The sequence below is a fragment of the Ipomoea nil genome, unplaced genomic scaffold, assembly GCF_001879475.1.
Source record: "Ipomoea nil cultivar Tokyo-kokei standard unplaced genomic scaffold, Asagao_1.1 scaffold1421, whole genome shotgun sequence".
NCBI classification, from domain to species: domain Eukaryota; kingdom Viridiplantae; phylum Streptophyta; class Magnoliopsida; order Solanales; family Convolvulaceae; genus Ipomoea; species Ipomoea nil.
In genome coordinates this window covers 7492605-7516546 of record NW_017617849.1, presented here as the reverse complement: position 1 = coordinate 7516546, position 23942 = coordinate 7492605, and the positions used below count along the sequence as shown (strand labels likewise).

At 36.4% G+C, this 23942-nt stretch overlaps 2 protein-coding genes across 5 annotated transcripts; one reads left to right on the top strand and one right to left on the bottom strand.

Annotated features, from left to right (window-relative positions):
* The first annotated feature begins 8865 nt into the window (after positions 1–8865).
* Positions 8866–14637, top strand: LOC109187875 (sucrose synthase). Of its 3 annotated transcripts, none has more exons than XM_019338244.1 (13): positions 8866–9051; positions 10379–10501; positions 10607–10733; positions 10831–10982; positions 11073–11265; positions 11528–11863; positions 11961–12056; positions 12133–12423; positions 12845–13011; positions 13097–13321; positions 13416–13979; positions 14068–14206; positions 14293–14637. In XM_019338244.1, the coding sequence occupies exons 2-13, from the start codon at positions 10404–10406 to the stop codon at positions 14320–14322; spliced, it is 2418 nt and encodes an 805-aa protein (XP_019193789.1). In that variant the 5' UTR covers positions 8866–9051; positions 10379–10403; the 3' UTR covers positions 14323–14637. The 3 variants fall into 3 exon arrangements, with proteins under 3 accessions (XP_019193789.1, XP_019193792.1, XP_019193790.1); XM_019338247.1 differs by lacking the exon at positions 8866–9051 and adding an exon at positions 10245–10291; XM_019338245.1 differs by lacking the exon at positions 8866–9051 and adding an exon at positions 10262–10295.
* A 1339-nt stretch (positions 14638–15976) lies between these two features.
* On the bottom strand, positions 15977–23942 carry LOC109187874. 2 transcript variants are annotated; one of them, XM_019338242.1, is made up of 11 exons: positions 22908–23942; positions 22085–22352; positions 21547–21732; positions 21290–21442; positions 20786–21199; positions 18449–20626; positions 17740–17921; positions 17489–17644; positions 17149–17383; positions 16679–16992; positions 15977–16306 (listed from the first exon to the last, which is right to left on the bottom strand). In XM_019338242.1, exons 1-11 carry the CDS (start codon positions 23645–23647, stop codon positions 16003–16005), a joined length of 5130 nt encoding a protein of 1709 aa, XP_019193787.1. In that variant the 5' UTR covers positions 23648–23942; the 3' UTR covers positions 15977–16002. The 2 variants fall into 2 exon arrangements, with proteins under 2 accessions (XP_019193787.1, XP_019193788.1); XM_019338243.1 differs by having other exon boundaries at positions 22085–22341; positions 22908–22996.

Genomic DNA, 23942 nt, shown 5'->3' with positions numbered 1-23942 from the left:
AACAAAATGTCGAATTTGAGCTTCTATAAATAGGACCAATAGGGCTTTTCATAAACCTTGTAATACCATGCTTGCACATTTTATCGATTCCATAGACATTCTAGAATTCAAGCATAAGTTCCCAAATGGTTCTTTGATTGAGTGATGAGGGAATTTCACCGTCACGCTTCAATTGTGTGTGTATGGTAAACTCTGCTCTTATGTAATAGCATGCAAATCACATAGAATAGATAAATCAAGACAAAAAGTTTTTTTTTATTTTAATGTTTGGTTTGCCAAATCACACAGAATAAGTAGTGACTATGGATAGAGTTGTCAAAACGAGTTAAGTATGTCGATTCGTCCAGGGCACGCTTTGGCTAATTACAGGAGCTCGCCAAGCGAATTGCCTAGGTCATATCTTGTCCCATTTTAGCCCCGCAAAACTAATAATAGGCTTTAAACCACACCTCACTAAAGGACAGGCCTTAGCGGGCCTCTATGCCTCACCCCACTGACTCATTTTGAATTTTTTACGGCTTTAGTTGTGGATTTCATCATTATATATATATATATATGGTACCATCGGGATACAGTGGTCATGAGCTCTTTAAAAACCCCCTATATATTAAATATTGGTGATTTTGAGCCAAGTAACAAAAAGAAAAAAACTGTAATAAATCACAAGTTTTGAAAGGAAAGATTAAAAAAAAAAATGAAGTAATTTTCAGAGTTATTTTATGTAGAGAGTCGTGTCTTATGCTACAAAATGAAAGATGCCCATAGCAGAAGCAAACACACAATCGCAGGGGAATCGAACTAATTATAGTAATGATGCCGGCCATTGAGTGCCGCCAATTTCACTACGAAATGGGTTAGTTCAGATGTAACATTCTCTTAATCAGATAATCACATGATTAAAATTAATTAAAAAATCTATATTAGAAGTTATGATGATTTTACCAACTTTCTTGTTATTATTATCATCATCATCATATATCTGCAACTTGACCAAGATTAGGATATTGCGTCTCAACTTTTCCTTAAATACATCTAAATTCATCACGTTCTACTTTATTCATCGCCCAAACCTTCTCTTTAACAATTGATCCGACCAAATTTCAACGAAAATTTGTTAAATCTACCACTATAAACACCAGACTAACCATTATAACGTGTTAGCTTATAAAAGTAGAAAAATATATTTTTTTTCTCGATTTTCATTTCTTCAATTTTTCATTCTCATAACACAAAATATCGAAATCATATAAAATATTTCTTCTATTTCTTTTTGTGCTCAGTTCTATTAAGGATGAATTGACTCAAGTTAAAGTAAATATATTGTGCCAATCAGCTTCAACATTTTGTACAAGAAACAAACTTAGAGCTTCTAATATTTACTTTTGAATTGTACTACCCTTACAATCAACACCTTAAAATTTGTTTAAATTTATTAATTATGAGCTTAAAATTTTCAAATATTAAACAGTAGATCTAAAGAAATTCCCAACAACCAACAAAAAAATTACTCGTGAAAAGTCCACGATCAGTACTTGAAAGTGCATATTCAGTGAAATTCGTTTTGTGACATTAGCTGGCAAAGAACCCCAAGGAAGTAAATCAATTTAACTTGCTCATAGCTGACTAACTCAAACGAAGAAGGTTAGACTATGAGTCAAACCTGCAGAGACCTCATTATATCATTACCAAGCCAATTCAATTATAGAGACCTCACCGTATCATTACCAAGCCAATTCGACTGAAGTTGTAAAAAAAATAAAAAAATTGTACTAATAATATATGGAGTTCTACTAGACTCGCAAATCATACTCTCCAAATTTTATTACTTGATGTGGCGGACACTGATATGCTACATTTTTTATGTGGGTCCCAATATAAGTGTTTACATCAAGATTTTGCATGTGAAAGTAAAAATAAGAGTAGAAAATAGAAATAAATGTAATATTTTCCTAATATATGTAGTAGATGGTACCTCAAATAATTCACAATAATTCACAAACCATCCAATCAAATGGTCAACTGTTTTCTTACTTAATTTAACGTTTACCTGCGCTCCATCTTGGTTTTATAAAAAGTGAATATAATATACCTGCACAAGCTAATGATGACTTGGCCTGGCAAGACTCTTATTAAAGAGCATCATTATCCTTTTGTATAAGTGATATTTTCTTCCTTTTTAAAAATAAAATAAAATAAAAATTTATGTATATACATTAAAAATTTAATATAACGGATTATATAAATTTAGGAAAAGTAATACCACACACAGCTGTAAAGTAGTAAGTGGTGAATACCATCAAAGAGGTAAGAAAAAAAATTGTATTTCTAGCTGTGAATAAGCCAAAGATGATGTTGTCTAATTTGATGAGTTTTTATGTTGTTATTTGAGAATACACACTAGGTAAACTCTGTTCTTGTATAATGATCCACAAATCACTCAAGAAATTGTGAAATTAATTGCTTCTTGCAAGTGAAAATGCAGTCTACTGGATTACATTCTGCACTAACCATCTAAATGGTGAGGAGGATAAAAGCTCCTAATCCATCTAACTATGTGCACAACAGAGAATCATAAAGATGCATAACAAAGATATCTAATGTTTGGTAGGATTGAATTACATTTTTATTCTTACAAAATTGTATGGAATAAAAATTCTATTATTTAGTTGTAGAGAATTATAATTTCCTCCAATTATGGAATTACAATTCCTAAGATACCAGGAATTACAATTCGATTCGACATGCTGTGGACTTGTACTTCCAGGGTAAATTATAGTTTTGTCATTATTATTATTATTATTATTATTATTTAAAAGTATTTTAGTATTTATTCACTTTTTTTTTCCAATTTCCAATAATCCTATTCCTACGTACTAAATAATGGAATTTGAATCTCCGTCTTATATTTTTCATATAGAATTATAATTCTTTTCTCGCTAATTCCCTTCTTCCAAGTTCACACATTCCATACATAAAATATTGTTTGCATGTGATCTCATTTAATAATTAATCTATCCGTTCAATTTTATTTGTCTGATTCAATTAATGAGATTTGACTGAAATTATTTTTAAATCAAATTTTAATCATATTAAAGTTTAGTATTAGTATATAAAATTTATATATTAAAAATTAAATTAAAGCACTATTAAAATAAAAATATCAAATTTAAAAATATTTAAAAAATAAATAAATAAGAAATAATTATTTTGACCAATAAATAATAAATAAGACATGTTTTGAGTACGTTTGACCAAATCATTAAAAGAAACTTTAAGTTCCTCCAAAGAATTCAGTTTCAAATGTGTGAAACAGTCTGCGAATCAAATTTTCTGTAACATTGCTAGGGAAGCTATTTTTAAGTCTAACTATAAAAAATGTTTGACTATTCTATCGACTCTATTGACGTTTTAGCCTATGATTAATAAATTAACTTCTTTATTTAAAAAAATAAATAAATAAGACATTTAAAACAATACAAAGAAAAATACATACTCACACGAAATTACTCTGAATAAACCATAATTAACATATGTACGGATTAAATGGGATTTTACCAAAGAATCCCAAATGTTGTGAAATTAGGCAAGCCAAATACAGCGTCGAGATTTGTAGCCGACTGCCCGCAGGTCGAGGGAATTTCCCTCCGGCCTCCGGGCGCCGGAGCATCCAACGGCGTTTCCAACACTTTCATTAAATCCGTTGTACTTCGACTGTCAGAAATGCAAGGTATATCCTCGGAATATGTATTCAACACCAAGAAAACTACCAAACTAGTACTATATCTGTACAAAGAAAACATGTTCTATATACAGCTGCAATATATATATTTTTATTATGCCTCAATTTAACTGTTTTACCCACTTGGAATTTTATATTCTTGAAATTTCAACTTTGAAAATAAATATGTCAATTGAAAAACTACATTTTTTAAAAAAATTTAGTAATCAATAAAAAATGAACGCTCCACCATACCCAGGTAGGCCATATATTTTGACCATAATATATGTAGGATAACTTTTTGATTTAAGAAAAATTTGTAACCGCTTTTTGAATGTGTATCCGTCAAACTCGTTTTGTGATTTTAACTGATAAAATATCATAATGAGGTAGCCTAGGTTGTTAATAGGAGCAAATAGTAGCTTCCACAAGGAGTCACACTTGAAATATTGTGGTTTCCAAACTAATTGTTCAATCAATTCGGTTGGGTTTGTCCAATAACTAGGACAACTGAATGATAAAGTTTCCTATCAACTAAAAAGATATGTTGATGGTTGAATGATACCAAAATGAAGGATGTGGTTTGAAATAATAAAAATATTAAGTTGATAGTTGGATTGTATATTTATATTTTATGTATTTTGTGCTCAACAATGAGTAAAATTGTCCTCACAATACAATCTAATTTTGTTATAGTAAAATAGAATGAATAAAAACTATAGTGATTTTTTTTTTTTTTAATGAATCAGAACCTACCACGTTAATAAAATATTAAAAATAATAGTTAATTTCAATTTTGATAATAGATTTATAGGTGACAGTCTATTTTTTTTTTAATCAGAATATCCTTATTTGGTCCTAGTATTATTGTGGCATGACCATCTTTTTCCCTCTATCAACAATGTAGTTTTAAATTTGTTAAATACAAAGCTATTTTGATCTCCAATTAAGATTTTTTTTTTCAAAAAAATAAACATAAAAATATAGCGGAGTTAACTCACTTTATATAAAAATGATCGAAATACTTTTGTATTTAATGACATTTTAATGATTTTGTTGACAAAGGACAAAAAATAATACCACAATAATACTAGAACTAAATGTGAATATTTTGATAAAAATGATTAAAAATAAACTACGATTTATAAATTTAGGACCAAAAATAAAATTAACTCTATAAAAGAAAAAGCGACGATAAATGTACGTAATAATTACGTATAATGCATCTCCATCTACGTAGTACAATGCAATTAAAGGGAAAAATAATAAAAATTGCATCCACATCCATCTACACAGATCTAGAGAATAAAAGCAAGTAAGCAGTCTTGCAAGATACTCCGTAAGTATTAAGTATAATATAATAAATTCGTATTATTAAAAATTATTGGTTGAAATGAAATTTGATATATATAGTTTTTTTTTTTTAATGTTACTGACCTCCCACATGGGAGAAGTCAATCCGTGTCATCTGAGCACAATGTGCTTAACATAATATATATAGAGTATAAAAGCAGAAAAAATGGTTATATATCTTTTAGGGTTTAGGGTTTAGAGTACGTGGATAAAACGTATATTACCTTAATAAAAATTTAAGAACCTCTCACCATTTATACCTTATAAAGAGAGAAAAAGAGGATAAATTATCAAATGTGTCTCGACTGATTTACATGTTTCTCACCTCTCTTACTCTAGAGATTAGTAACGTGAATGAGGTAAACACGAGGATGTGCCTTAACAGGCCTGGCCTATAGGTCCCTTCACAGCCCGTGCCTTCAAGACTAGTAGAGGAAGTAAATTGTTGAATGAGTCTCATTTGGCCTACGGGTTGATTAATGTTTGTACATTAGTGCTCGCAACAAAGCCAAATAAATAATCACTTGGTTTTTGATAAGATTTGAACCCTATACTATGCGGTTGCTAGCAAAGTAAAACTTATAAAAATATTTTAGATTTATTGACTAGTCGACAAAGGATTGCAATGAAGTAAATTATTTTAGATTGTTCAGAGTTAACCGGCTCAAACCAACACGTAACACTAATTTTTTGTTATGATACCACGTCATCATGTGTTTTAAGTTACAATGAAGTGACTAATTACCGCTTCAAATAGTAAAAGGATAACACTTAAGCATGGTATCATCTATTATAAGTTTAAGTTCTAAATTTAAAAATCGTTCATTATTCTTATTGAAGAGACACGTAAATAATGTAAATTGTGGGATGTATCTCAGGTGACTTATAGAATCCAAATGTTGGTACCATGTATTATGGATTTACGGATGGGAATTTTTGTGATTTTTATATTGTTATGACATGTTTGTGCATGGCATTTTTTTTTTTTCTTAAAAGAGTACAAAAAGTGAAATTATTAATTTTATAATTACCGTGATCTGTAATTCTGTATATGTTTATCGAATTATTGTCATGATACATGCTCAAGTGTAAAACCTTTATAATTGCTACCTCAAGAAAAAGAATATATAAAAATTATTCTCAAGGTGATTGCGTAAGTAAATATGACTCTCGTATCTAAAAATTATGAGTTTAATTCTTGTTAATACTTTATCATTTGAATCCGTCACATAAAATCTTTCTAATATAATTTTATTTTCTAGTATGTCTTACGAATTATAGAGTATTACACAATATACATAAATTATAAATAATGACTGAGGATTTTCTCATAATCTAAAAAATTGTTAGGTTATAACGTGGCAAGTGACGATCGTCAAAACCGACCCGGCCTAGGAAATTATTGAGTATTCCCAAGTAGGTCAAATGTTTAATGTCCAAACACTGCCCTACAATGTAGATAATAACTTTAATTAAAAATTCAAAGTGGACAAAGGCATGATTAATGTTAGAGGGCCCCACGGATGATTATTAAACATCTGGGCCCACAGAATTAGTGCTTAAAACAGAAGCTCCTCCTCAACGGAAGGCCGTGGTTTCTGGTTTTTATTGGCCTTTGGCGGTTTGGCCTGCCCAAAGCTTCACTAAAGCTGTGTTTGGCTTTGAAAATAAATTGACATTTTTTCGTTCTTGAATTTTTTTTCTTTTAAATTATCACTTAATTATATTTGTTGTCATTTAATTATTTATAAAGTGATTTTATCGTTTTATTTGTATTGAGTTAAAAAAAATTATGGAGATAACCCTAGTCAAGTTATAAATTTTTCTGTAAATTAAAAAAAAATGTTAAAAAATTATTTTGTAGACAGTTGGAATTAGGATCACGATAAATTAAATTTCATATAATGTTATGCGATGAATTGTTAATTCTACAAATTTTTTTTCAACATGCAGAATACGTAAAAATATGATCACTATAATTGAGTGTGCATTGAATTATTTACTAGATATCTATATTTAAAATTTGATATTTCAACAAGCATTATATTTGTATTGAGAGTCAATAATACTTTTTGTATATAGTTTTTTTTTTTTTTTTGGTTATATTTTGAATAATATCGTAAATTTTGTAATTATTAAATAAAGGAAAAATGACATGAAAGGTAATTTGATCTTTCATGATAATCAATGGACCTCAGCCTCCTCAAAGTCACAAACCAATAGCTCAGTCAACGATGTTTCGCCCGTTAATGGTTTTCTCTGTGAATTTTAATTTATTTTTATATATTTAAATTTATTTCATATGTTCAATATTTATTATCAAGGTTTGGTAAGATCGCATATGAAAGTTTACACATGAAATTATGTTCATTGGCAAATTATGCTATGCGCACGTGCGCACCTTGCAAGGTGCGCACGGCGTTAAAACGGCGTCGTTTTCCGTGAAAATGACGCTGTTTTAATTTTTAAAAAAAATTGTTCGAAACGCCGTTAACGGCGTTAACATATTCGTTATGAAATTATGAATATACAGTTATGACATTATGAATGTACAGTTATAGAATTATGAATGTATAGTTATGGAATTATGAACTTACAATTATGAACATAGAGCTTCGAAAATTATGAATGTTCGGTATGGAATTATGAATATACAGTATGGAATTATGAATGTACAGTTATGGAATTATGAATGTACTGTTATGGAATTATGAATGTACAGTTATGGAATTATGAATGTACAGTTATGAAATTATGAACATAGAACTCTGACATTATGAACTTACAATTATGAACATAGAGCTTCGAAAATTATGAATTTACAATTATTGAATTATGAATGTACAGTTACGGAATTATGAATGTACAGTTATAGAATTATGAATGTACAGTTATGGAATTATGAATGTACAGTTATGAAATTATGAACACAAAGCTGTGAATATATGCTCCTATAACGAAGCGGTCTGAAATTAAATTTAAAAAAAAAAAGGGAAGATAACGGTGTCTGACGGCACCGTTATCCGTGCGCATGAAGCACGCTGGGCACGAGCCCACAACATAACTATCCATGTTCATTGGTATCCTTTAGATTTTAGTTGAACTTGAAACATTATAATTTAACCCACTTAATTAGGGCTACTCTCAAACTAGTATCCTAATTTTAAAATATTTATAGTTGCCAAGTACCTTGTGCTCATATGCACCTCTGTGAGTCCCATTGAGGGAAGGTCACAGATAGTATAAAACAGATATTAGGGTCAATAGTATTTAAAAAAAAAAACACGTATCTACAGTTATTTCTCAATTGTCATTGTGACGACATATACAATCCCTCAATAACTGTGGTGTAAAAGTTTTACCTTATTTTGTGGGAGTGGTTCTTTATCTTAAGGGCCACTAAATCGTTGCGTTTTTTTTTTTATTTTTTTTGAATGCTATTGACTCTATTACATTATAGTGTCTGTTCAAATATTTCTGTTTACTGAAGACCGATCTCATAATTTCTCACATGGGAGAAGTCACTACATGTGATATGACCCATCTGACGGAGTGCGGTTTAACTCTTCTATAATTTCAGTAGGACCGGAATGTGAGGTCTTGAGAGTAGGAAATTTCTGTCTTTTGCGCCTAAGGTATAAGTGGGAGGAGAAAATTGCAATTTACCGAAATAGTGATTAACAGAGTTAAACGGAACGGAACGCACAACTTTGTTTTTTTCCGACTTGTCTGAACTTTGTGAAAAGATAAAGAGGAATCCAAAATTGATTACATTAAATACTGGTTTTGTTTGTATAAAAAGGCCTCTCCGGCCTCTTACTTCCACCATCAAAGAAGCAAAACTCTTTCATTTTCTCATATCTCCCCTCCCCTCCGTTATTTCCGTTTGTTCTTTTCTTTCTCCCTCTTCTTAGCATTGCCTCTTTCTTCCCTTTTGTTTTTAGTTCCGCCATTGCTCCTTTCTTCCTCTGAGCTCTGAGGTAAAGAAATTACACAACCCATTGCCTGATTTCTTCACTCTTAGCTGCTCGTTGTTCTGTCTTGGTTTGTGTCTGTGATCATGGAGATTTTGACTTTTTGTCCATCTCCTGAAACTTGCATCTTTTACTTTTTTACTGCTGTAAAAATTTTGCTGAAGAAAAATCTGTAATATGGCTATGATCACCCTCTAAGCTGCCCAAAATCGGATTTTGATTAACGTTAGTGACTGTCGGCAAGATTTGACGGGGAACCCATAGTGGAATTCTTACATATGATTGCTTGCTTGCATGTGTGTGCATATAGAATACTACACGTTTTAAATTCCATTTTTAAGGTTTACGCAATTTCTAGTGGGAAATCTGGGTTATTCGGCATGGATCTTTATATATTCTTACGCTTTTGCTTTGACCTTTTTGTAGCCTCTCTTAGTTGCTTTTCCGTTGTCCAGTGAGCAACATAAAGTCTTGTTCTTTTTCTGGATAGGATATTAGTGCTCTGTTTATTTTTTTATTTTTTTAATTTTCCTGTGCACTAACGTTGTCTGTCATCCATTGAAATGCTTTTCCTTTTAAACCAAACACCTTGTAAAGCTCTTGTCTTTTGTAAGAAATTGATGTGACTAATTCACGTTCTTCACGCTAAGCCCTGATTTTGCGGTTGGGTTCTTTTTTGTTCATAGCTAACTGTTCTTGGATTCTTATGAACTGTGTTTTAGAATAGTACTTTGCAATAATGATCCTTATTGGAGTAACCGGCCTAAGGCTGTTGACTTGTTAATCACACCGACTTCTAGTAAAAGACGCCTATTGGCCTTTTGGTTTGAGCCGGTCACACTTACCTAGACTGGTTTCCCTCCTCGTGGTCCTTTGTCTCCTAGGATAGGGATGGTTTTAGGCGGTGCACACCTTCGAGCAGTGGCTGCATGTTTTTTTCGTCACTTAAAAGATAATGATCATTATTAGTAATTATGCTAAGAAGTTTAAAAGAGAGGGCTAATCATAGTTAGTTGCTTTTAGACTTTGGTTTAGGCAGGGGCAGGTGTTACTATTTTATGATGTGAGGATTCTTGGTTGTCACGCATAGTTGTTCTTTTAGCCTGTAGTTATAGGTTGAGTAAGATAAGATCTAATAAATGTGATCATGTTTGGTGGTTGTGTTAGGGATGTAGTACTATATTATATTAGGTTGCTAGATTTGAAATTTTGGTGATCCTAGTTTACTAGATTGCTTGGGGGGTTGGTTGGTATCTGTCTAGTTTAGGTTGTCTTTGTTGGATAAACCAAACATGTATTCCTCCTGCTTATTACACTGTTGTTTGTCTTGCAGCTGAGGCTCTTGATCATTGACTGCCATGGCTGAACGTGTTCTGACTCGTGTTCACAGCCTCCGGGAGCGCCTGGATGCCACGCTGACTGCCCACCGCAATGAGATTCTGCTGTTTATGTCGAAGTAAGATTCTGTTGTCTTGAATCTGCTGTTGATGATGTATAGATGAGGTTGTGACTTGTGAGTGGTGGGTAAATGCTTTGTTTGCACTTGTTTTCGATGTTTCAGAATCGAAAGCCACGGGAAAGGAATCCTCAAGCCACACCAGCTCCTCGCGGAGTTTGAAGCGATCTGCAAAGAGGACCAAGAGAAGCTGAACGATCACGCCTTTCAGCAAGTCTTGAAATCCACACAGGTAACTGTTCTTCCAAGAATTCTCGATAGAATCAATGTATAGTTCTCTGTTTACTGTGGTTTGGGTATAAGTGTTATTTTCGATTTGCAATCACTAGGAAGCGATCGTTCTGCCACCATGGGTTGCGCTTGCTATCCGTCTGAGGCCCGGTGTCTGGGAATATGTGAGAGTGAATGTCCATGCTTTAGCTGTTGAGGAGCTTACTGTCCCCGAGTATCTGCAGTTCAAAGAAGAGCTGGTCGATGGACCGTAAGTTCTGGTTCTAGACCTGTTAATTGCATCTTCCTTTGATTTATATATATGTTGTTATTTGTACTTAGGGTTGTGTCTTTGATCCAGTGCCAATGGTAACTTCGTTCTTGAATTGGATTTTGAGCCGTTTACTGCATCCTTTCCCAAGCCAACCCTTACCAAGTCCATTGGAAATGGAGTTGAGTTCCTCAACAGGCACCTATCGGCTAAGATGTTCCATGACAAAGAGAGCTTGACCCCGCTCCTTGATTTTCTACGAGTTCACCAATACAAGGGCAAGGTAAAGCTTCATTTTCCATGATCCGTGTGCTCTGTACATAAAATAAGCTATAAGCTCCTAAATAAGCTCTGCCAAACAGAGCCATATATATGTAATACAAGTGTGTAGTCTCACTATCATCTTAGATTATTAGATTAGATTTTTAGTTGAGATGGAACACATCTTTCAATTCTTTGTTTCTCTCGTTGATTTCTTTAACTGCCTGGTAATATTTAGCTGATTCAGAACGAAGCTTGATCTGGTGTATGGTTTTGTTTTGCAGACGATGATGCTTAATGACAGAATTCAGAACGCGAACACTCTCCAAAGTGTCCTGAGGAAGGCGGAGGAGTATCTAACGACCCTCCATCCCGAAACCCCGTATGCTGATTTCGAACACAAGTTTCAAGAGATCGGATTAGAGCGGGGTTGGGGTGACACCGCTGAGCATGTGCTGGAAATGATCTGCATGATGCTTGACCTCCTCGAGGCTCCTGATTCATGTACTCTCGAGAAATTCCTCGGGAGAATTCCTATGGTTTTCAATGTTGTTATTCTTTCTCCCCATGGTTACTTTGCCCAGGAAAATGTTTTGGGTTATCCCGACACTGGTGGCCAGGTACGTTAATAGCGTTATATGTTCTTCGATTCTCGACCTTATCTAGTTCAAGGTTAATGCCACAAGTACTTACTTTTTGCTTTCCTACAATTGTCAGGTCGTTTATATTTTGGATCAAGTCCCCGCCTTGGAGCGTGAGATGCTTAAGCGTATCAAAGAACAAGGACTCGATGTCAAGCCACGGATCCTAATTGTTAGTACTATACTGATGATCTAATTGACGGTTTCTGAAATCTGTCTTCATTTCTCAATCTCGACTTTATTTTCAGATAACCAGGCTACTGCCAGATGCAGTTGGAACCACTTGTGGTCAGCGGCTCGAGAAGGTCTATGGAGCAGAACACTCGCACATTTTGCGTGTTCCCTTCAGGACTGAGAAGGGCATGGTCCGGAAATGGATCTCCCGTTTTGAAGTCTGGCCATACATGGAGACTTTCATCGAGGATGTTGCGACAGAAATTACTGCTGAGCTGCAGGCCAAGCCGGATCTGATAATTGGAAACTACAGCGAGGGTAACCTTGCTGCCTCGTTACTGGCTCACAAGTTGGGCGTAACACAGGTCTGTATGCTATTCCTTTTGAACTTCATTCGTCGGGTTTAATACTCGGGAATGATTCCCTGTTTGGTAAAAAATTGGCCTATAGGCCAATTTTGGCTTATTTGACCACTATTAATTGCTTGATTTAGTTAAAATATCAATATAAATGTTTGGTTAATTAGCTTTTTGCAACTCCAAAAGGTTAAAATTCAAAAAGCTACTCCAAGCAACTTTTTCAATTAGCTTTTTGAAAAAAAAAAATTATACCAAACAGCTATCAGCTAACGGCTAATTTACCAAACACTTTTCTACAATCAGCTAATGTTATCAACTATTTATATCCTCTAATTAACACAATCAGCTAATAGCTAACAGCTATCAGCTAACAACCATTTTACCAAACATGGCCTAAAGCTTACGTAGTGGTTTCAATCTGTTACAGTGCACCATTGCTCATGCGTTGGAGAAGACAAAGTACCCGGATTCAGACATTTACTGGAAGAAGTTTGACGAGAAATATCACTTCTCGTCCCAGTTCACAGCCGATCTTATTGCTATGAACCATACCGATTTCATCATCACCAGCACCTTCCAAGAAATAGCTGGAAGGTATTCAATTCCCGCCTTCCTTAAACGCTTATTTTCACGCTTCCAATACACGATTAATGCTTGTTGCTTAATTTCGTACTTTCAGCAAGGACACTGTTGGACAGTATGAGAGCCATATGGCCTTCACAATGCCCGGGCTGTACAGAGTTGTTCATGGCATTGATGTGTTCGACCCCAAATTCAACATCGTGTCACCAGGGGCCGATATGAACCTATACTTCCCATACTCGGAGAAAGAAAAGAGACTAACATCATATCACCCCGAAATCGAGGACTTGCTATACAGTGATGTTGAGAACGAGGAGCATCTGTAAGTTCATACTCGTTTATGGCCACTAGGAAATAGAAATTTCATTGCGGTTTTAATTAAGCTTGGACTGATTGGTGCACTGTAACATTCACAGATGTGTGTTAAAAGATAGGAGTAAGCCCATCTTATTCACCATGGCGAGGTTGGACCGTGTGAAGAACTTAACAGGACTTGTTGAATTTTACGCCAAGAGCCCGAAGCTTCGGGAGCTGGTGAATCTTGTGGTGGTGGGGGGTGATAGGAGGAAGGAATCCAAGGATATTGAAGAGCAAGCTGAGATGAAGAAGATGTATGAACTGATAAAGACATACAATTTGAATGGGCAGTTCAGGTGGATCTCGTCCCAGATGAACCGTGTGAGGAATGGTGAGCTGTACAGGTACATCTGTGACACCAAGGGAGCATTCGTGCAACCCGCTTTCTATGAGGCCTTCGGGTTGACTGTGGTCGAGGCCATGACCTGTGGTCTGCCCACTTTTGCCACTAACCATGGCGGTCCAGCTGAGATCATTGTTCACGGGAAGTCTGGCTTCCACATTGATCCATACCATGGCGAGCAAGCGGCTGAGCTCCTCGTCGACTTCTTTGAGAAGTGCAAGAAGGATCCCTCTCACTGGGAAACCATCTCAGCGGGTGGCCTGAAACGCATCCAGGAGAAGTAAGAATCCATCTCTATTCTCCTTCATAGACTGAGAGATGTAGTCTGTTTTAACTAAAAGTCTAAACTGATAATCGCCCTCATGTAGGTACACATGGCAAATCTACTCAGACAGGTTGTTGACACTGGCAAGTGTTTATGGCTTCTGGAAACACGTTTCCAAGCTAGACCGCCTTGAGATCCGTCGCTATCTTGAAATGTTTTATGCACTCAAGTTCCGCAAGTTGGTGAGTTGTTCTTCATTCTCGCATTCTTTAGCTGTTTGGTACTATAAATAAATAGCTAACCTACCTGCATTGTTGTTCTCCTGCAGGCGGAAGACGTTCCGTTGGCCATCGAGTAAATGAAGGCGGGCGGCATTGGGGTGACCGAGTTATGACAATCCCGGCGGCTGGCTGTTTGGCTAGAATAAAAACCTTCATAGATTGTGACAATTGGAAGAGGATTCTGTTTTGGTCTTTTGTTGGTCACCCTCTAGTTGTCATATTTGTTGAGTGATTGTTGTTTGCTTTTTAGTTGCCTTTACATTCTGCATCACACTTCAGAGGGGAGAGGATTTGGAAATTCTGCCTGCGTCTCGGAATTTTGTAATAAAATTTTCAACCTTCTAATGTAATCCACCTGTGCTCCTAGTCTGGAAATCTATTTTCCATTATTATCCACAATAAGAAAATATGAAATTTTTTTATCATTCTAAGAATGTTGCAGGAGGTACTAGGCGCTAGTCAGACACCCGGAGGTGTCTAATACTTAGGCGGCCGAGTAATTTGAGTATATCTGTCTTTACTTTTCTCACTCAGGTTTAGGAATTAGTTAATTGATTAGTTGAGTACATGACTGGAGAAATATAGAAGTAGAGTAGTCGAGCAGAAAAAAAAAATCACTCATCCAAGTTGAACGCTAACTTGGCCGAGTTAAGCACCGATTCAGTCGAGTTAAGCGTCCGACTCAACTGAGTTAGACACTCAATTTGACCGAGTCGGCGCCTAATAAGCTAATTAGTCAATCAACTGACTAAAACTGCCTAGAGCTTAAATCGCCTCAACCTAGGAATGCCTAGCGCCTCGTCGATTTTTACAATACTAATTTTAAGTAGTAAACATGCTAATTACTATGAATTATAAAACAAATATATTTATATAAGTAGTAAAAATAAAATTATTATTAACTTTTATTTATTTATTTTTAAACAAACTTTTATTTATAATAATTGACATTTTTATTATTCAGTTTTTTTTTTTTTTTTTTTTTTTGAAAATTATTACTCCGTATTAGTCTTATACAATGTGCCTAGCTTTTACTTGGGTTATAATGTGCACACAAATTATATCATGAATTCAATGTTTTACCATGCACATTTTTTACCAGAGATTATATTCATACAATTAACATGTATTTTCAGTTAACAAATTAGATACACGTACATAATATATTAATTATATATATATAATTTGAACTAAGGTCCAAAATATGTGCATATATAAATAATTCTAATACTTTCCAAATCTCTTAATATCAAAGAAGTGTTTAGTTCAAATTATATCTATAATTCTAGTCAATAAATTAAATAAGATATTGTAAATTAATTATATTTCTGTGGTGGTCGTATCAGTGCTCATATGCACACTTATATCAAGGGGAAAGAATTCCCCCATCTATACACTTTGAACCTACAAAATTTGGCCACATTTTTACACTTTTATAAAGTACATCTATACATCAAGGTGAAGTGAATTTCCAGAGGCAGTTTACAGGAATCACTAACCTCACATAACTGAATTGCCTGTTTTCCTTTGCATGTTGCTTCTGTCTAAACTGAAGGCAAAGGCGTAGGAAGCACAGGTCAAGGAAGCAGCACTCGTGGCAGGAGATCGAACAGATCCAGTTGGTCGGGTCTTCCTGAAAAAAGAGCTGGAATCCTGCTGTTATTGTGCAGGACATATTTGGCACAAAGGGGAGGCACTATCCAACTGTGCATTGCATCTTTGCACACACGCTTTGGCGCGAATTAGTATCGGTATGTTTATTCCCTGATGGGTCTACACAATTTTTTCTTATGAAGTTGGATTGGATAGACAACTGCTGCCAACAACAATGCAAAGGCAAGACCAATTGCGCCACTAAAAGGATGAGAAGAGTATGGTCCAGTAAACCATGGTGGAAACTTAGATTCAAACCTCAAAAAGCCTCCCGTCTTCAAGAAAAAACTAGAAGCCAATATCCCTGCACGTAGCCCGATAGGAAGGGAGAGGCTACCCCTGTTTCTTTTCCGAACACCAGAAAGAGCTAGTGATAATATCCATAGGCCAGGCACTGCCCATAGTGACCTGGAATATCATTAAGAGGAAGGTCAAGGCCATGATTGACTTAACAAAATCTTTCAGTCAATTCTGTTCCAGAAATAATCCATTCAGGTTGAGCTTTTTTATGCTATGTTATAATTCTACTCTGCAAAATTAGTAATCTATTTTTCTTGAATAATTAAGCAAATACAGATTTATATAAGCAGAGGAGTCAAATTTGGTAAACACCCAACAAAAATTTTCTGTTTTAAGACTCACATTTTCTTTAGAATAGGTTTGGAATGTGAACTGAAAAAACAACACGTTAAACCCATCTAGATGTTTATATATGCAACACATAAGGTGCTAGGATGATCATCACGTGAGAAGTTATGTCAGATGATTAGAGAAATATACCTTTGCAATAAAGAAAACGCAAGTCCTGAAATGACTATTCCTCGATTGTATCCAAGGTCAGAAGCAATTTCATCAGGCAACCATGATCGGAAAAGCAATTCCTCAACAATTGCAATCCCTGTTGCGGTTGCTAGTCCTTTAACAGCTAGTACAACCATCTGACTAAACACTTTCAACCATGCTAGAGCAGCTGAAGATGATGAAGTGAAAGTGATAGGAAAGTGGAGATGGACACAACCAAGTATGGAGTTTACTGAATAAATCAGTAAAACAAGAATGATTCCTCCAATCAAACCCTTTATAAAATCCTGAACCTGCAAGCAAGGCAGTTGACATCTAAGCAAGGTAAGTCAAATTGTTTCCTAGAGTCTTGTGTGTCAATTTCTTGAACCTGCCAGGACTAATTAGTAGACTCATTCACATTGACAAAGTCTGAAATATATGAAATGCTTAATAGCTAGATTCTGCACCTTTGATAGTGAAGTCAAATCCAGCCCATATTGTTCAAGTGGATTTTCATACCCACGAATTCTTTTTCCCCATAAAGTAACTAGTAGCAGAATGGAGATATAGAGGCCAACAATGCAAATCAGCTCGGCAACTTTGGATGGTTGATGTGTGGTCCAGCTCTGCACAAGTGTTGGCAACAAAGGTACAGCAACAGGTGACCATAAAACCAGCACCATACAGATAAATGCAAGAATCCTGTAGCCAGGTCAAAGGAAGAACTTTCAGTGAAATTGGGACTACATTCTTGCCACTTTCAGGGATACATGAGACCTGAACTTAACGGTTAGGAAAGTAGTTTACCTCTGGAACAAAGGACGTTCAGCAATGCGCAGAAATGAAATGAGCTTATCGGTTAAACTCATAGCACCACGCAATCCACCCCAAAGCAATGCAAATTTTCCAACAAACCTTAAAATTCCACCTCTCTGTCCTAACTCTGCCAGCATTGCCACCAACCTAAGCATTAAACAAAATTAATAAAATGCTCCTTAAGAAAAAGGATTAGGATGAAAGCAGAAAAGTATAGAGCAAATTATTAGAGAATATAAAACCTTTCTTGATCCACTTGACCATCTTTCGTGGGTACCACAGGACTAGCAATAGACATTGCTTTCTCAGCAAGACTTGTAACTATGTTATCCTGTGTTTTATCCACATCCTCAAGCTCGTGAGTCTCCGTGCTTGCATCTTCTTTTCCATTGTGGGGATTGGACAAATTTCCAGTCCCATTTTCCTTTAAGCAAATAGGTACTATATATTAAGCATTTATAGAGAAGGGACAATAAAGACGTACTAGGAAAATAATCAGAGCAAGATTCTTCTATTGCCTAATTAACTAAATATAAGTCTAAAACCTATTACTTATTCTGTCCATAAACAATAAGCCTTTAGGTTGGGTATTGGGGGGAAAAAAGAGAGGTATATTTAAAACAGTCCCCGATCCTCCAAACAACTTAACAACCTTTACTCTTTCCTGGAATTCAAACACCATGGCTTTGACCAGGATATTGTTTTTCCTTAGTAGCTACAACATCAGTAGCTCAATGGGTGTTCCTAATTGGATATACAAAGCAAAATTTATGGGTAATATGCCATTGCTTTGTAAGAGTATAGTCTGCAAAGAATTGCAAGTATGCACCAATTGCTTCAGATACTCTGAAGCAGGTGACAGCCCCATAGATGTGAATAACAGGCAAGATGCTTCTAAGGTCATTCTAGAGTAATATGATAGAGATTAGTGCCCTTAAAATTAAATTTTACCTGATGATGGAGAAGAAATGCAGATGCTCCTAAGGCTGCAGTAACAGCTCCAACCATAATGGATTTGCTTGAATCTCCTGAATCATCTCTACTCTCAGTGTTGGATTTGTTCAAATTTCTGGATTCTACTCTTCTCTCAGTCTTGAGATCAGAACTCTCCAGCTCATATTTCTGATTAGTATTCTGAGAAAGTACGTCATCAGATCCCTTTTCACCTTTAGTTATTTGATCAAGGATCATTTCATTGCCTTCGCCATTAGTTTCAACTGCATATACATCAAAGGATTTTCTTAGTGCAGCCAAGCAAGAACCAACAATAACCCCAACAGGCAATACTCTCCTCAAATAACTGGTATTCTGAACTGCAGAGGATATGGCTTTTACTACATGCTCCCCATGAAGGTTGCCAACTTTCTCTGAATCCGTGTCCTCAAGTTGTGTAACTGATGTCAGCCTGTCATCTAACCCTACACCTCGAGAAACAGCATTTGCAATGTGTTCTAGATCTCTGGCAAGTTCAGGCTCCATTTCCTCCATGTCAGCTGAACTTAGCCTTCGACCAACTTCAACTTTTAAAGTGTCCAATATAATACTTCGGATAATGTGAGAAGGCTCTTCTAATTTTTCATTACCAATTTCAACATTTCCATTAGATTTTTCTATCGTCTCCTGCTGCTTCTCAGAATCTAAAATTACATAATATGGTTCAATATCTATATCCTCTGATTTTGGTTGTGAATGCCCACCTTTGTGAGATGCAACAACTTCATCAGAATCAACATCACTTTCTGTCTGCTCTAATAGCTTCCATTGACCATCCTCTGGGAAGTAGTCAAGAAACAAAGCCGTTGTGGTATCTACATCTAGTGAGTTGGTCCTTCTGGCTTTAGAAACTAGGTAATTTTCTTTGTGAAGTGGGTCTCCATGTAAATCTTTTATAACATAGATTGGAACATTTTGAGAAACAGTATTTAAGTACTGAGCAGAATCCTCGGCAGAAAGTTTTCCATTGACAAAGTTTTGCTTATTTCCTTCATTCCTTTCTGCAGAGTGCTTTGTATCTGCACTACTATCACCAAAACCCACATGCATCTCTTTAGATTTCTCCTTAGTGTGTGATTGGTTATTTAAAGGAATAGCATCTGAAGGTGGTGTGTCAGCACACTCATTTTTGTCCTCAGGATCTTCCAACTCACGGTTGTTGTCTCTGTCATTAATTTTATTTTCATCATTTTTTCCCTCCTCTAGCTGAGTAATCATATCCTCCAGAACATGAAATACACTATTAACTGCCACCTGGGTTGAATCATCTATCAAAGTAAAGGCATCTAATGCTTGAGAAACACTAAAGCCTGGTGTATTTGTTTGCATGCTTTTTTCTTCTCTCTTTATGTTATCACTGCCCTCTTTTTCCATCACTTGGGTCTCTGAGGGAGATGCAGGAGATGTTGATTTGTCCTCTGCCTGTGTGTTTGATATTGTCTTATTTTTATCACCAGAAGAATCAGCAACATTTTCTTCTTTTGATTGAGTAGAACTCTCTTCTTTCAAGTCCATCTGATTCTTTCCACGATCTAGCTGCATTTTGTATTTCTCAGAGTCCATATTCTCAATGGAACCCTCCCCTTCAGAAAAGTTTGAACTCTCTGGTTCTGCTCCTGCTTTTGATTCATTTTCCTTGGTACCAGAATCCAGAACAGTTTTACCTCCAGAATGATCTGCATTTTCATTGTTATCTACCAAATCAGTCATTTCCTCCTTTTCCATAGAAGAAGAGCTGTTCATTGGTTGAGACTGACCAGTATCATCTGATTTTTGCAATTTCTCTGAAGCCTGCCATTCTGATTCTAGTTCCTCAGGGCAATTGTCTGCACTAGATACACCCTTGTTTGAACTATTTTGCAAATCACTAGCCTTCACCCCATCTGAAGAATGTAAAGATTCATTTTCAACTTCTGCACTAGAATCTCCTCTACCCTTTTCTTGGACAGCTGATTTTGACCTTGATGTTACATAGGGAATGGATCCATGAGCCAGGAGTCCATCTAGTTTCAAGTTAGAACCTTGATTATGAACAATTTCAGAAACTGCTGTGGTAAGCTTTCCACGAACATTTTCAGGTACAGCACCTTGCAAAGCATTCATCAATGTCTCCCCTTGACCGACAGCAGTCAGGACCTGCGCATGAATGCAAAAATCAAAGGAATGTTCAATACAATCATACAATTGTAATATGACTAATGTTGAAGGCATTTTCAGTGACATAATGAAGCTCAATTTAGGGGGAAGTGAACAATACAAATTACCATGAGGTTAGAATTGATGGATAGGCTTTACCTTCTTCTTTTGTTCTTCTGTAAGTGTGTCAGGCATAGTCACATCAAGCATGTTCATAACCACCTGTGCAGCTTGTAGCACTTGGCCTTTATCACCATCATTATGATTCATGACTTCCTCTTCTCCTGACTTTGCATCACTGCAATCACCATGCACGAATGTGCCCTTATGCTCATGTAGTAATCTTTGGCTAGCTGCAGTGTTGCTTTTCTCAAATGTCTCTTTGGAAGGACCTAGGTCATGCACATCTAACGAATCTAAATTTGGAAGATTTAAAAGCTTTTTTACTCCAACATTTCCATCAGATGGTCTCATCAACAGTGCAGTAACACTTGAGGGATTAATTGTAACATCAACATCTTGCAAAAGAGGATGGCGACCCTTTAAAAGTCCAAGCTCCACAGCAGTGAGCCACTGCCACACAAGATTTTCAATTACAGAATTTATTTATTATGAAAAATTAAATCAATGCATGGTTGGGCACAGAAATTTTCAATCTTTTACCTCAATGGTAAGATTCTGGCACCAAGATATAGTTGATCTACTACTCATGGTTTCTATAAATGGCAAGCGAGAGCAGAGAAGCAGGCTTGTAAATGGATTTTGAGCTATCGAACTTTGTGGAACAGAGAACAATGGAACAGACCTATCATTGTTCTGGCAAATCAAACAAACCAAAGTTGTCAAACACAATGTTTTGCTGGATATTATTTGGATGACCAAAATTTCACTGAGACAAGGTCTGCAAAAGACAGTAGTACCTGAATGAAGAGAAGAGGGATCTTTACTCTTCCAACCACATCTCTTGTACTAGATTTTGCGTAGAAATCCTCAATGGCATTAAATCCATATGATACCATAGATATTTCTTTCTCAAAATCCCGAATAGATGTTGATACAAGAGCCTTTTCAACATTAAAACCTTTTGCACGCCCTTGAAATAGTTCCTGAATGCAGTAGATATAAACCTTATAATTAGCCAATACAGGAATGCAAGATAATCTATATCACACATGATGAACTTGACAGATTTTTTTTTTTGATGTAAACCACAACGTGGTCCAGGTCTTTCTCTGTCCGTTGAACGGTCCAGGTCCACCCGGTTCGCCGGGTCTTTCTCTGTCCGTTGAACAGTCTAGGTCCACCCGGTTCGCTCCGAGAGGCACAGAGGCTAGCCCAGAGGGAATCGTCACTTGACGGATTTTATTTTATTTTATTTTTTCACTTCTCTCTTTTTCTTTTTCTTTTTTTTGGGTACAGAACTTGAAAGAATTTAAACCTTTCAAGTCAAATAATTACCTTGTTAGATTGCAGAATATCAACCAAGCCACTGGTTAGCTTCTGGTCAAAGTAGGGAGATGCTCTAGTAGCCTCTTCTAGGTCAAAAGGGTTGTCAATGCATGTAGCAGCTACCAGTGGCGTTTCTTCTCCAGCTTCAGCCAGGTACTTTGTCAACATGTTTGCACCATAACCCCAGCCAATACCCATTAATGATGACCATGGCCTTCTTTTGTTGATAAATTTTATGGCTGTGGAGATATCATCGCTGTCAGCAGCTGTAAATAACCTACATAAACAAAGTTATTAACATGTCCTACTATCAGCTTATTGCAAGGGACCTAGTCTTAGAAGTGTTATCACTCTTATCAGATTTCCACAAAAATCTGTTCTAAGCATCAAAAGCAAGAGGAAATTTTTGAGAAGTCAATGCAACATGCTCTATAGAATCTGAACCCAAGTAAGAAATTATACATACCAAAAATTTTACTCTGTAAATTATAGACACAGGGTTTGACATTTCATACAACATGCTGTAGAAGAAAGAAATTGGATATGGATTGACAAAACTAAAGTTAAATTCTAATATCTGCAATCAAGATTTACTTTTAAGTCGGAATTTAAGGTTACAAAGAGGCAGTATTACTTATATAAGAATCCTGGTCTCTTATAATCCAGACATCCAGTTAGTCATGATTGAAATATAAAAGCACCAAATTATCATGACTGTCACAATAGCCAACAAAATCCATAAATAGCTCAAATATATAAGCATAGCATGTGATACCATGATCAATTGATTAATGATAAGAACAGTAGGAATATAATATCAAGGACTAATGACCTTGCTGTTGTCAAGGGGGAACCAGCGCAACCCCTAGGGTTCATAACAACTGGAAAACACCCTCTCCTCAAACAGTCACAGACGAACCCCCTAATATCTTTGTCCATGCTTCCCTCGACTGTTCCGGGAACAATCAAGAAGGTGGTGTCCAATCCATGCTCTTCCTCCAAGTCCAAATTCGCCGGCCAGTCCAATGACACTACTCCTCCATCCTCCATGCTTACGCACAACCTTTGGTACACCAATTTCTCGTCACAATTCTCCTCGCTCTTCCTTACCTGAATTCTGCCGCTATTGATCCTCACCAAGTGTCTTTCCTCTTTCACCAGACTCTCACTTACGTTCTCCAGCAACTCACTCCCGGGGAACGCAATTGAAGGACACCGCAGCATCACGAACCGGTTAAACGGCGTTGGACTGGTGAACAGCACCCACTCCCCAATATCCGAAACCGAACCCTCCCGCAGAGCTCTACGAATCCCCGAATCCCCCCCTGAGAGGTAGAGAGCGGCTCCGGAGGCGAAACCAAGGGCGGGAGCTATCAAATCGAGCGAATTCACGGAAGGGAAGTGAGTGATCAAGTTCTGGAATAGAGACTCGAAGGGTGAAGGTGAAGCGAATAAGTTGCTCCGAACGGTGAACCGGCGGCGCCTCCATCCGCGGCGGTCTTCGAAAGTCCGGTTCCTGCATCGCCGGAACGGAATTAAGGCCAGCTGAGAGCTAGGCAAGCTGAAGCTCATTTACTGACTGTGCATAAAGTATGGAAAGCGGTTATGCTTCAGCTGAGCTTTTGGCGGTGGAGACTGAGAGGGAGAGAGTGAACGGCGGAGAACTTCTAAATCCGGAAAGCGGTGGTGGTTGAGTTGAAGCTGCTGAGTAGGACAAGGCGGTGGGGCACGGTGGCGTTTACGCTTACGGCTGAAATTGAAAATGGTGGGTCCCAGTAGCGTGGTTGAAAGTGAACCGCTTTTCTTGCGGTTAAAGGAAGCTGAACGGTCCAGGTTTCGCGCCATAGCTGAGGGCAAATTTTACTGT

Coding starts and splice junctions, on each gene's coding strand:
- LOC109187875 (XM_019338244.1), top strand. CDS start 10,404: ATGGCTGAACGTGTTCTGACTCGTGTTCACAGCCTCCGGGAGCGCCTG. Junction 11,864..11,960: donor ATCCCGACACTGGTGGCCAG/GTACGTTAATAG, acceptor TACAATTGTCAG/GTCGTTTATATTTTGGATCA. Junction 13,980..14,067: donor CTGAAACGCATCCAGGAGAA/GTAAGAATCCAT, acceptor GCCCTCATGTAG/GTACACATGGCAAATCTACT.
- LOC109187874 (XM_019338242.1), bottom strand. CDS start 23,647: ATGAGCTTCAGCTTGCCTAGCTCTCAGCTGGCCTTAATTCCGTTCCGG. Junction 20,627..20,785: donor CAGAAGAACAAAAGAAGAAG/GTAAAGCCTATC, acceptor ATTCATGCGCAG/GTCCTGACTGCTGTCGGTCA. Junction 16,993..17,148: donor ATTTGACTTCACTATCAAAG/GTGCAGAATCTA, acceptor CCTTGCTTGCAG/GTTCAGGATTTTATAAAGGG.